This window comes from Bos taurus, chromosome 24, assembly GCF_002263795.3.
Source record: "Bos taurus isolate L1 Dominette 01449 registration number 42190680 breed Hereford chromosome 24, ARS-UCD2.0, whole genome shotgun sequence".
Taxonomy (NCBI): Eukaryota; Metazoa; Chordata; class Mammalia; order Artiodactyla; family Bovidae; genus Bos; species Bos taurus.
The window spans coordinates 46,186,061-46,199,327 of NC_037351.1; the positions used below are offsets into that span (position 1 = coordinate 46,186,061).

At 49.8% G+C, this 13,267-nt stretch overlaps 1 protein-coding gene across 1 annotated transcript in view; it reads right to left on the reverse strand.

Moving 5' to 3' along the window:
• Positions 1-239: 239 nt before the first annotated feature.
• LOXHD1 (lipoxygenase homology PLAT domains 1) overlaps positions 240-13,267 on the reverse strand; it is a 210,111-nt gene continuing 197,083 nt past the window's right edge. Inside the window, exons 39-41 of the mRNA XM_059881070.1 lie at positions 9,833-9,965; positions 8,343-8,501; positions 240-2,227 (exon numbers count right to left, since the gene is read on the reverse strand). Of these exons, the coding sequence (XP_059737053.1) occupies positions 1,747-2,227; positions 8,343-8,501; positions 9,833-9,965 (773 nt within the window). The 3' untranslated portion in view covers positions 240-1,746. The remainder of the gene's footprint in view (positions 2,228-8,342; positions 8,502-9,832; positions 9,966-13,267) is intronic.

Below are 13,267 nucleotides of genomic sequence, written 5' to 3' on the forward strand. Positions count from 1 at the left end.
TCTCACTTCAGTTCCCGCTTGGGACTGGATTGAGCTCGGGGATGGGAGGAGACTCAACTCTAAGTAGAATGCTCTGGTCTTTGTACTGGAGCCAAACATTTAAATTACAGAACTGAGATGGACTTTGTGGCTTTAAAGTGGCTGTTGGACGTTTTATTACCTATGAGAGTCCAGAAGAGTTATGAGGCTTGCCTTAATTTTCGTCCAGGGACAGGGGAAGAACCAGCTCCAGAAAAAGATATAGAGAAAGCTGTTTAATGATTACTGGTCCCCCATCCTACCCCAGCCCCTAGAGTCCTGCTTATTCAATATAATGGACAAACCCTTCATTGCAGGCGCTGAATTAACTGGTCTGCATTTTAACTCACTTAGTCTTCATAATAATCTACGAAGTCGGTGTTACTCTTCTATTTAACAGATGAGAAAACTGAGGCCTGAGACATGAGATAATGTGCCCAATCTCTCCCAAAAGGGAAAAGGAAGAGCTGGGACTCAAGCCTGCTTCTTGCTGCCTCTTGGCCTGTGCTTACTGCGGCGGCCTCTCTCCAAGGGTCTCTGAGAGTGCAGAGCCAGGAAGCCTCAGCAAGTTTGTACCTGCCTGGGTTAGAGGCCCTGAGGTGACACGGCAGAAATGCTGATACTGGGTGCCTCCTACGGGACGACTTCCTGGCCTGATGTGCCCTTCTGCTCAGTCCCACCCCCCTGTTCGGCAGGAAAAGGAGAAGTCAGGGGCTGAGTTCTGCAGCACTCTTGTGAGGGTTGATCAGGGAGTGTGTCTGTTTGTGCGAGCACATGTGTGCATGTGTGTGCGTGCACGCACATGTGTGCACACACAGAGATATGTGGCTCTCCAGCTGCCTCTCCATCAGGGTCATCCCCCTCAAGGGCAGAGACCACACCTTTATTTTCTTCCAGTCCCTTCTCAGCTTTCAGTCCACATTGCCCACAGCAAGGCACAGGTGACAGGTGCTAAACACCATAGATGTCCCCCTGCCCTCCCAGCCCCTGTGCAGCAGGGACCAGGCTGCTCCAGGCGACCTCTCCCTTCGACTGCTGCTCAGGTCTCTGTGTCTCAACTGTGTTATTTCTGGCTGGGGCAGCCGCAGGCACTTGGTAATGCGTTCTTTGAAAAGTGATGGAAAGAATCAGGTGTCTGTTCACAGGCTTATAAATCCTTTCAGCTAAAATTCTTTCTCCCGATGTTTTTCTCCATTGGCTGCTGGATTTATTGAAACTGGGGAAAAGGATGTGTTTCTAAGTGAGCAGATGCCCAGATGAATTCATTGCGGGGTGTGGTTGGTAATAATTTAATTAGCCCAGTTGTTTGTTTTTTTTTTTTGGGAAAAAAGTGTTAATTAGTTCTTGCTTAAAATACATCACTTTGAGGACCTCTTCTTCCCCACTTCTATCCCCTGGGTGAAGCCCCAATTTCCCATTCATGCCCAGCCCATCTCAGCCTGGTCACTACTGTTATTGAAAAAGAAAATGCCAAAACTTATTTTTGGGCAGCCACAGATTATGACACACGTTGATGGATTCCTATAGATTCAGGAGACCCGGGAGAGGGCAGGATTCCACCAGCCGTCACCCACAGCGACCTCCGAAGGATCATGGAACTCTGGCCCCCCAGTCCCAGTCCCCCCAGCTCCAGGAGGCTTTCAGGAAAGGACTCCTGAAAGCCCTGGTTGAGGGTGGCAGGTTGGCCGGGGCGAGTTGGTGCAAATGGAGAGGAAGGGCTTGCAGCCCTCAGACGGAAGGGAAGAGGTCCCTCCAAGTGAGCCCATCGCCCCGCTTCTTGTCCAGCCACCTGCCGCATGTGAAGATGGTGGCCACCCCGGTGCTGGTGTTGGTGACCTCCACCTTGTCCACCAGCCAGCCTGAGCAGTAGCCGCTGCCGTCGTGCTCCAGGCGTACCTTGCGCAGCTCGCCCAGCTCCAGCGTCTCCAGGAAGAAGCGGTCAGTGCCGCCCCGCTCAAACAGGTTGCGCGTCTTCTGCTTCAGCTCCCGCTTGCCCGTGTCGCCGCTGGACCCAAAGATGGTCACAAAGACGTTGGCGTCAGTGCCCGCCCCCGGCTCATAGCCGGTCGTCACGATGACCTCGTACTTGACCGGCACCAGGCTCTGGACCTTGCTGGCAAAGCTCTCCGTAGTCTTGGTGACCTCGAAGACCTTGAAGTACTTCCTCTTCCTCTTGAGGGGTATCAGGCTGTCGCAGTTGAAGAAATACCTGCGGGTGGGAGCAGGGGAGGTCAGGGAGTACCAGCCAAGGCTCACGCCCTCCCTTCCAGGATCCTGGGCATCCACCAGAGATTCCCTCCCAGACGACAAGATCTTAGGGCGGAAATTGTCCGTGTCAAAATGTAAGGACAGACTTTTCAGATGAATTTTCGTTCATCTGAAAATTGACCGTGACTGACATCACCATCTTTTAAACTGCCCCTTGATTCTCCTTTTCTTTTCCCCCTCACACTCCACATCTGTGCTTAGTCGCTTAGTGGTGGCAGACTCTTTGAGACCTCATGGACTGTAGCCCGCCACGCTCCTCTGTCCTTGGGATTTTTCAGGCAAGAATACTGGAGTGGGTTGCCATTTCCTCCTGCAGTGGATCTTCCTGACCCAGGAATCAAACCTGCATCTCCTGTGTCTCCTGCATTGCAGCTGGATTCTTTACCTGCTGAGCCAATCCACAGCTGATTCACCAGCAATTCCCACTGACTCTATCTTTAAAATACAATCTAATAAGTCCAGAATTGGCACAATCTCACTAACTACCTTGCCACTCCTCTCGTCCAAATCACCACCATCTTCTGTCTGGAATGTGTCAGCCTCCTAACTGGTCTATCTGCTTCTCAATACCTATCTACGGTGAATTCTCTGCACAGCATCCAAGTGATCCTGTGGAGATGTAAGCCCGAGAATCTTATCCTTTTGCTCAGAATTTAAACTGCCCTTTGATTCTCCTTCTCATTTTCATCCTTATTCTCAGAATTTTTGTTTTTCAGTTGCTCAGTCCGACTCTTTGCGACCCTATGGACTGCAGCATGCCAGGATTCCTTCACTATCTCCCGGAGTTTGCTCAAACTCATGTCCAGTGAACGAGTGATGGATTAATACTTATTCCCAGAAAAAGTATTAATAAAAGCCACCACCTTACTAAGGCTTGCAAGACCTTACACGATCTGATCCTCGGCCCAGGGTTTACCTCTCTGACCTGTTCCTCCCCTTCTCTAAGCTCACTGCACACCAATCAGGCTGATTCTCTTGCTCCTTCCAAGGGACTGATGAATGCTTTTATCCACTCTTGTCACCTTCAGAGGAGCTATGGGACCAGAACGACAATTCTAGGCTAAGTCAAGTGGAAAAGTAACTATGAGATAGAGGTATGCTCACAAATCCCTTGCACTTGGCTGAGTTTAACCATGGGTGTATATGTGTGTTGTGTGTGTGCACACATATGCATGTGTTCATGGATGACACAGTACAAAGGGGTGCAAAGTACTGAAGAAGCTACCACATGCAGAAACAAGTCCAGGGCCAAGAGAAATGGTCTTGGACCAAAAAGTCCCTTCTCTACTCCACCCCCAGCGTTAGCCTCTGGGTAATGACAGTGAGTCCAATAGTTATAGGAAGAAGTCAGAGGCGCGGTGGGAAAACACCGCATGGGGGTAAGGGGGCTGGGGTCTGCCGCAGCCCTGCCACCTCCCAGCTATGTGACCTTGATTTTCCCACTGGCAATGCTAGAGGTTTGGACTGAACAAATGTCCTTGTTTTTCTCCCCCATCCAAATCCCTAACATTTTAACAGTTTTGGAAAGAAGCAATTCTGGCACTGGCTAATGATTTCAGAAACGTAGCCCTGAAAGGGTATGCCCAACGATGAAAAATTAATTTCTAGATTAAAACCTATAACAGTAAAAAGAACTTGGTTTTCTGCATGCTCACTAAATGCCTGGGTTTTGCATTTTTGCATTTCATCAACTCCCCAGGTCATATAGTTCATCTCCTCCAATTTCACAGAAGGGAAACAAAGGCTTGGAGAAGAGAAGTCATTACACAAGGTGACCCAGAGCCGGGGCCCAGAGCCAGCCTGCCCGGCCACTACAGGAACCAGCCGTTTAAAGACACTTGGCAGGAAATCCGAATTCTGTCTGGAGAGCTCTCTTCCTCCAACTTGTCACTTGATAAATCTGGGTTGTTGTTACATACCACACTTTCTTAGAGGGAGATATATTTGCCTTCTTTGCTTAAACATTCACTTAAAATGTATTTCTTTATGCAAATGTCCACTCATATACATAATTCTATATAAATGCACAAATCCTGTGATCATATGTGGTTTTCTAAATGCACTCTTTTCTTTTATGCTTGGCTCTGTCTCCCTTTTCCCCTCCTTTCCCCTCCTGCATCCTGCCTTCACCCCAGATAACTCATGTAACAGTTGTGGATACATCTTGCCAAATTTCCCTCTGTTTTGCCCAACTTTGCATGAACGCACATAGACCCACACACATGTGGGACGTCAGTGTTCCCTTTACAAATGGCATCGTATAATACATGTTTCCCCATATCTTGCTTTTCTCACTCAACAGTGCTTCCTGGGAATGGCTCCAAGTCTTCTGGTACATATTTAATTCGTTGTTTTTAATGGCTGAAAATTAGTCCCTGGTGGAGTTATAAGGAAACGTTTCCTAATAGACATCATTATAAGATCACCAAAATGTGGGACCTCAGGGCTCTGTGGAGTCAAGACTCCAGCTGTGGAAGAACATGCCAGGCTGTGCTCACTTGCAATAGGCTCGTGAGCAAGAATAAAGGCAAAGTAGAGAATAATGAACAAAAGTGAATGTTAGAAATATGATCATACTTGTTGATCATACAAGAAATATGATAGATATGATATAGAAATATGATATCATATGATCATATAGAAATAATATGATCATATAGACATATGATCATACTTGTTGATCATACTTGTTGAATATGATTATACTTGTCTGAACAGTGTGTGTGTGTGAGATATCAGAAAATGGCCAGAGAGAATGGGGTCACCAAATGTTCATGGTGGCCTTCTCTGATGGATAGGACTTTAAGGAATTTTACTTTCTTTTACAAAAGGGATTTTTTTTTTCTTTCTTTCATACACATTTTTTTTTTGCCTTATTTGAATTTTAAAATGATTATGTATTATATGTGATAATGAGATAAAACAACGATTTCGTTTTGGGTTTTTTAAAAAAAGAAACAAAAGCCTCTCTGTGTGTCCTTCCACTGAAGTTCTGAGGATATTAACAACAAAGAGCTGGTCAGAAATGCTGTAAGAGTCAGGACTAGAATCAGTTGGAAGGTGAAAATTTGAGATTTTTATAAGAGATTGAGATAAAATTATTTTGTATTTCATGGAAATCCAGATATTATGGCCCAACATGCTGGTTAGAAAGGAACTGTGGATCCATATACAGTGTTATGTAAGTGGTCTTTACATGATAGGATTTAAATGTGTTCTAGAACGGTGACTTTGGCCACCTGATGCGAAGAGCTGACTCATTGGAAAAGACCCTGATGCTGGGAAAGACTGAGGGCAGGAGGAAAAGGGGACGACAGAGGGTAAGATGGTTGGATGGCATCACTGACACAATGGACATGAGTTTGAGCAAGCTCTGGGAGTTGGTGATGGGCAGGGAAGCCTGGCGTGCTGCAGTCCATGGGGTCGCAAACAGTCGGACATGACTGAGCGACTGAACTGAACTGAACTGAGGACGATGACATGTAAATAGGCTCAGACAGTAAAGAATCTGCCTGCAATGCAGGAGACCCGGGTTCAATCTCCGGTTTGGGAAGATCCCCTGGAGAAGGCAATGGCAACTCGCTCCAGTATTCCTGCCTGGAGAATTCTGTGGACAGAGGAGCCTGGTGGGCTACAGTCCATGAGGTTATGAAGAATTGGACACGACTGAGTGACACACACACAAACAGAATGGTGACATGTAAATAGCCACAGTGACACACACGCCTGCCCCATCCTCACTCTGGATAGAGGTGATATCTGGCAGAGGGGGAGGGAGGTGGTCACCCACCAGAAATCACAGACTTGAGACCAGCACAGTAGGTAGGCTGGAGCATGACTTCTGAGAGCCTCTGTACTCCTGCCATCTTTCCCCTCTCACCAGACTCTAAAGAGCATCCATCTCTCCTCCCAGAGAAGAGCTGGGTGGTGCCCTGAAGCCACGCGGCTGACCAGGTGATGGCTGGAGCATCTGGGGTCTGGACTCCCTATACCCCCTTTGAGAAGATCCCCAGCCTGTGGACATCCCTTCCTCCCCTCCCAGCCCAGCTGACGAAAGGCCCCACTTTTGAGAGTGTAGGAAAAGATGCTTCACTGGGAGTGGTAGATTATTTCTACTGAACAAGGAATCCTACAACTCAGCTGAGGACTGTGGGTCAGTTCTTCACTCCCCTCCCTCCTGAGACTGGAAGGTGCTGGGTGGCGTTGAGACCTTTGACTCTCTCACAGCTGACACTGTGTATTTAAAGCTAACTTAAGTAGCAACTCTTTTTATTGTATTGTATTGTCTTGTTTATTTTGGGTATTTGTAGAGAAGTATGAGCAGCCATGTTCCTTGCAGTCGGGAGGCAGTACAGGTTGGCTTGCTGGTGGGCTGGAACTCTCCCCAGCCCTGTATCCCAGATCCCAAGTCCTCAACAGGATTGCTTCTCACAGCCATGCCCAGTGACTCCTACAGGGTTTACTGTACCCTAGCTGGTTTTCCCTCAAAGAACAACAATATACCATTGCAGCCTGAGAGGGTGCTGCTATGAACTGAATTCTCTTTCCCCAAATTCTTACCCCAATGTGATGGCATTTGTGCATGGGGCTTTGGGAGGTCATTAGGTTTAAATGAGGTCATGAGGATGGGGACCCATGATGGGATTAGTGCCCTTGTGGGAAGAAGTGTGTGTGTGTGTGTGTGTGTGTGAAGTCACTTCAGTCGTGTCTGACTCTTTGCCACCTCACAGACCATAGACTGCTGGGCCCCTCTGACTATGGGATTCTCCAGGCAAGAATACTGGAGCGGGTTGCAAGGCTGTCCTTCAGGGGGTCCTCTCAACCCAGGGATCGAACCCCTGTCTCTTATGTCTCCTGCACTGGCAGGTGTGTTCACTAGGGCCACCTAGTGACGAAAGGAAGAGACACCAGATCTCCCTCTCTGCCGTGTGAACGCTCGATGAGCTAGCAAGGGAGGCCTCACGGGAACTCAACTCCGCTGGCACCCTGACCTCTGACCTCCAGACTCCAAGGTGTGAGAAAAGAATGCCCGCTGTCTGAGCCACCCAGTCCATGGATTTGGTCGCGGCAGCCTGAGATAGCTAAGACACAAGTTCACATGTCAGAACCCTTTCCTGCTCCATTCCCAAAGGGTAATCTTGCTCGGAGACGGCCCGTTCCAGGGAGCCGGCGGGTGCAGGTACAGTGTGGACAGACATTGCCTGAGAGGCTGAGGCCCTGAAGGCTGGAGCCGAAGCTGGGACCCGCCTGGTCAGGCAGTGCTGCTGCTTCTGTCTGCTGCGATTCTTCTGAAAGATGCTGTCAAGAGCAGGGCCAGCCCGGGAGGGGCATGAGGGGGCCCCAGAGGGGCAGACAGTGGTTCTGGGGGTGGCCCGGCTATCATAGCCTCTCCTTGGGCTTACCCTCCCTGAGGCACATGCTGCCCTCTCCTTCCCCATCATCCTTTCCTGGTTCCTTTTTAGTGTCTTTTCTGCCTTCTAGAGCTTCAGGGCTCTTTCTGGCTTCCAACACAGTTACCAAGTGGTTTTAATTAGAAAAACTGATGGCTGCGAACTGTTACCCAGGTAACTAAGACCCTTAATCCTCTAGAAATGTCCTCAGAAGGCCCTGGAGGGGAAAATGTAAAGCTCCTTATCTGGGGTCCTCGGGGCGGTGGGCATGGGATTTCTCTGCTGGTCCCCGCTCTGCCCACAGGGATGATGGGCATTCACTCTGACTGTGGAGCAGCAGGCTTCAAAGCTGTATCTCTTTGTCATTACACAGTGATCATGGGGGCAGGGAAGGAAAGCCTCAGCTGTCTGGCACTGCCTGACTGGCTCCTCTTTTCTTCCAAAGAAGCATCACTGGATAAAAAGGCTGGAGCACCCTAGGTCATCGAGTCTAGTCCCCTGCCTCTGGGGTAAGGCTCTGTTCAGAAAACTCAAGAACCAGTACAGCTGCCTCTTTCCTTTCTGACTCAGATGCCTTGAAGGGGACACCTCCCCACCCGCTGCCGTCTTGCCCATGGTCTGGCTGCAGGCCTCCCCGGGGGAAGAGGGTGGAGACCCAGCACATACACGTTGCCATACTCCATCTCGGTGATGGTGATGGTTTTGACGTGCCAGACCAGCTCTCTTTTGGGGATGAACCGGTCCTCCCTGGCAAGGTGGCCCACGCAGAGGGAGGCAATGTCCCCCAAGTAGACGCTGTCGAACTCAAATGTGTCTGTGGTCCCCCTGCAGGACACAAAGGTACCATCAGTGAGCGCTGCCCATGCCCAGTGAAGGAAGTAAGCATTTATCCAGTGCCAACTGTATCCTAAATGCTGGTCTGAGGAACAGGGATAGACCGGCAAGCGAGACCTGATGTCAGGCCTCTACTGCTTGAGGGGTTCAGTCTAGTTTTGGAACAAGACAATTGGAACCATTAAAAAGCCCTTTGGGCTGCCTGTTCCCAAAATCAGTGATTGGTAATAGCGCATGGTGTTGGAGGAGGGTGAGGCCCTGGGCCCTCAGCTCTGGGCTGAGGAGGGAGGTAAGATTCAGGGAGCAGAGGGAAAGGGAAGGGAAGCATCTTCTGATGAGGACTTGATTTGGCAAAGTCACGGGGTTGGAGGTGTGGTCATTTCTGGAGGGAGGGCTGGCTTGGCTGGAGTTTGGGTTCAGGGAGGGAAGGGGCAATGGAAAAGAAGTGGGGTGTGCTGCCTTTTGGGGGGGCAGCTCAGCCCATCTTCATGCAGAGGGGTTGTTGAATAGAGGGTGAAGTGAGGTTATGGGAGGAGGAGGCTCTATTTAAGAGATTCTGGAGGCAGCAGGGAGATGAAGTGGGCATCTGGGCAGTTCAGAGGCAGCTCTGATGTACAGGAAGACGTGAGAATTTCCAGGCGTGGCGGGCAGCAGGGAGTGCTGAGCGGAGGTGCTGTTACACGAGACCTAATTTTGATTTTTCCTATGAAGCATCTTAAAGGCTCTCCCCTCCCTCCCTAATTCTCACTAGAACTGAATTACATGCTGTCTTATTTGCGTTTTTACGGGTGACTGTCTCCCTTTTCAAGTAGGCTGTGAGCTCCTCATTTGCACGGATGTGGAATAACATCTGTGTGATTCCCAGTCCTGCCGCATAGTGGACTTGCTGTAATTAATTCAGTGATTTTTGTTGTAGTTTTGCATTAAGTTTTAAAAAATTGAAATACATTTGACATATACCATTGTGCAAATTTAAGGTGTACAACATATGAATCTGAAACATTTTTATATTGTACTATGATTGCCATTGTGGCCATAATTAGCACTTCTATCATATTACATAATTATCCTTTTTTTCTAGTCATTGGAACAATTAGATTCTAGTCTCTCTTAAATGACAGTCTTCTCCCTTCCCTTTTCTAAAGCTCCTGTTGTGTCCCTAGAGCTGGAATGGCGTTGACACACAGTAGGTACTCAGTATGTTCTTGCTGGTTAGGCCCATTTGTATATTTATGGCCCCAACTAAAAGGGTTGGCTCTTGGGGTCCCCCTCTTACCCACCCCACTTATCCCCATTCCCCTGTGGGCACCCCCTCTTCCTACTTCCTGAAGGCCCGCTGTCTAGAAGAATTCTCCACGAGAAACTCTTTGGACCGATTCTTCCTGCCTTCCAGGATGAGCCAGACGTTCTCCCTGGTTTCGCCTCTGTTGCCGGTTTCTATGACGATCTCGTAGGCTGCAGTGGAGAAAGTGGGAGACGGTCAGCAGAGGGGAGGCGGCACCCACCACTGGGGCAGAAGCAAACCCACCTCTCCCTTCAGGTCCTACATCTGGTCTGAGACCACAGCCTTAAGTGCGGGGGCTGGGGCTCAGGTTAAAATCCTTACGATCGAAGCACTGTCAACAGAGCCTGCCTTGATTTAGCGGCAAACCACAAGGAGGGGATGAGTTTCCCAAGGGATGCTGGGGCCTGGCTCTCAGGGATGGAGGAGTCTCTGAGATGCAAAGTGAAGATCAGGAGCAAAGAGAAGAGAGGAGAGGCAGGGCCTAGCTACAGAAAGGGGAGGGGAAGATCCAGGCAGGAGAGACTCTAGAAGAGCCTGGAACTTTCTCTGGCAAACAGCCTCTGTATTGTCTCAGCCCTCACTTTGGTGTCTAGCTTAGTGTCACAATCTCCCTCCCCTGAAGTTTCCACAAGCAGGTCAGCACTGTTCCATTTGTTAAGCAGGTGTCTAGTGCCAGGACTGGGCTAAACTCTGGGTGACCCTAGCACTCATCTCTGGCCCCAGAGGGAAACACACTGACTATACAATGGAACAGAATAACCTGCAGCAAAGGGCGCAAGTACCAAGGAGGAGAGTGTGGATCTGGCTCCCGTCACATCTTCAACCTCACCTTCCAGCACCTTCCCCCTCCCTTGCACGCTCTGCTTGGCCTCCATGCTATTCCAGGAGGACAAGGCCTGCTCCTGCCTTAGAGCTCTGTCTGCGGCTCATCCCCTTTCTCTCCCCACCTCCATCCATGTTGACCTGGCTCACTCCTTCCTGTCCTACTCAGATGTCCCCTTCTCAGGGACCACCCTAACCAAATTCCAACCCAATTTCCCCAGGGCTCCAGCCTGCTCTACTGAGCTCTATCATCTTCCCTTACCTAGTACCTTCTAATATGCTGCTGCTGCTACTGCTAAGTCACTTTAGTCGTGTCCGACTCTGTGTGACCCCATAGACAGCAGCCCACCAGGCTCCCCTGCCCCTGGGATTCTCCAGGCAAGAACACTGGAGTGGGTTGCCATTTCCTTCTCCAATGCATGAAAGTGAAAAGTGAAAGTGAAGTCGCTCAGTCGTGTCCGACTCTTAGCGACCACATGGACTGTAGCCCACCAGGCTCCTCCGTCCATGGGATTTTCCAGGTGAGAGTACTGGAGTGGGGTGCCATCGCCTTCTCCGTCTAATATGCTAAGTGGTTATTACTTTGTTGCTTACTGTATGCCCCCCTCCCACCTGAATGTAGCTCCATGAGGGCAAGGGTCTTTGTTTTGCTCATTATAGACCCCAAGTGACCAGAATGGTGCCTGGCACATAGGCATTCAATAAATAGTTGTTGAGTGAATAATGAATGATTGGGCTCATCGCAGTAAGCTCCATGAAGAAGGCAGTGTGTGAGCTTGGCCTCGAAGAAGATTCATGATTGTGATCAACAGAGAACCGAGGGATGCTCTAGGAGCGGGGGAGGGGAAGGAGCATAAGCAAAGATACTGGAGGGCAGGGGCGGGGCTTGAGATCCAGGAGATCCAAGAGATCCAGCCCCACTCCCCACGGACCAGCTGGGATGGAGCTGGCACACAGGAGGACACAATATTTGTCTTCCTGCAGTTAGTGAGTCACTGAGGATTTGGGATTCCAGATCCAAAGAGATAGTTTGATTTCTGTGCTTTTATCTCGGAAATGTGATAAAGACAATTAGAAGGGATGGCTGTGTCTACAGCTCAATGTAATGTCAACCCCAGCCTCTCAGTGACCTGTTGCCTTTGTAACTTCTCTCAAGTCATAGATAGAGGGCATCCAGGCAAAGAACCCAGGATAGGGAAGGAGATTCACAGTGAGCACAGCCCTGGAAGAAGAACCTGTCTCTGCAGGCCCAACCATTCACAGCACCAGGACATGAAATGAATGAGTCATGGCTCGAGGCTCAAAGCCAACACAGGGAGGGTAAGGTATTTCTGCAAACCAGACACCTGTGAATTCAAAGTGGATCCTTCACTGTAGAGGAAATGGACTGCCAGCGCCCAGGGAAGAAAGCAGGGAGCACTAGGAACCTACTTTCTTCCTGCAGTCAGCTCAAGGAGGACATGCATGTGGATCACAACCAGCTCTCTCCTCATGGCCCCAAAGACAAGGCAGAGAAGGAAGGCGTGTAAGTGAGGACATTCAGATGGATTAAAAACAAATGTGGCCAGTTGCATCAACGGTCTTTCAATCAGCCTATTTCCACCTTGGAAAAGTCATTTCATCAATGACTTGATAAAAATTTGGAAGGCATGACTTTCAGCTTTGTTTATAGCCTGCTGGGAGGAAAGGACAGAGGAGGACCAGGGACCTGACAGAATAGGGCAGGTAGGAGCCCAGCCTAGCAGGGATCCACATGAGGCTCACCCCAGAGCCAACACCCCCATGGGAGGAGTCCGGCTGGAGAAAGCGGCTCTGTAGCCACCATGCAAGTCATTGACATGAAGGGGCCACTAACAAAGATACTGTGGGCTTAGTGGGCATGAATGTGGCAGGACAGGAGAGAGCAGAGCCGTCCGCCCTTGACATCTGGCCTGTGCTCTGGGTGTGGTATCTGCAGACAGAGATGAACCAGAAGCCCAGGATGCACCGAGCAGATCCAACCCACCTCACACGAGCAGCTCCTGAACAGATAGGTGTTTGCCTTGAGGCCAGGACAGCAGGGGCACAAGGCACTGAGGAGCACCACCAGAGGACACCTGGGCATCCAGTGGGCACCTGCAGCTTATTGCTCCACATCACCTCCCCCGTCTTATATTGCCAGGACCCTTTTTGGCTCTGGAAGTTCCTCCCATGTGGTTTTGCATGAGAGTCCCAGATCTGGACAATCAGAATTATTCCTTAAGAGATGCTCTCTTCCCTTCCACCAAAGCCGTTCAATTAGAAGGCTACGGGGTTGGGGGTACCAGCCACCATCTTCCCACGATGTAGAGAAAGAAACAGTTGAGAGGAAAAGGGGACAAGGACATACGGAAATCACTGGAGCCTCTGGAGAGAGCCAAGCCCCAGCCAGTTCCACCTGAAACTTCCAAGTTCTGGGCACCGACATGCTCCCTTTTTCCTGGAGCCAGCTTAGGGCTGGGGTCTGGGCATGTACAACCAAGTCCTGACGACTCCTGAAGTTTTCTGTTTGCCTCTGTTGGGACTGCCAATGGATAGTAGCTTCCAGAATATAATCATAAAGATGAATTTTTAAACAGAGCTGTCTGGTGGAGCAGTGAGTCCTCCAACCTGGGGAGTTGGTCATCAAGCT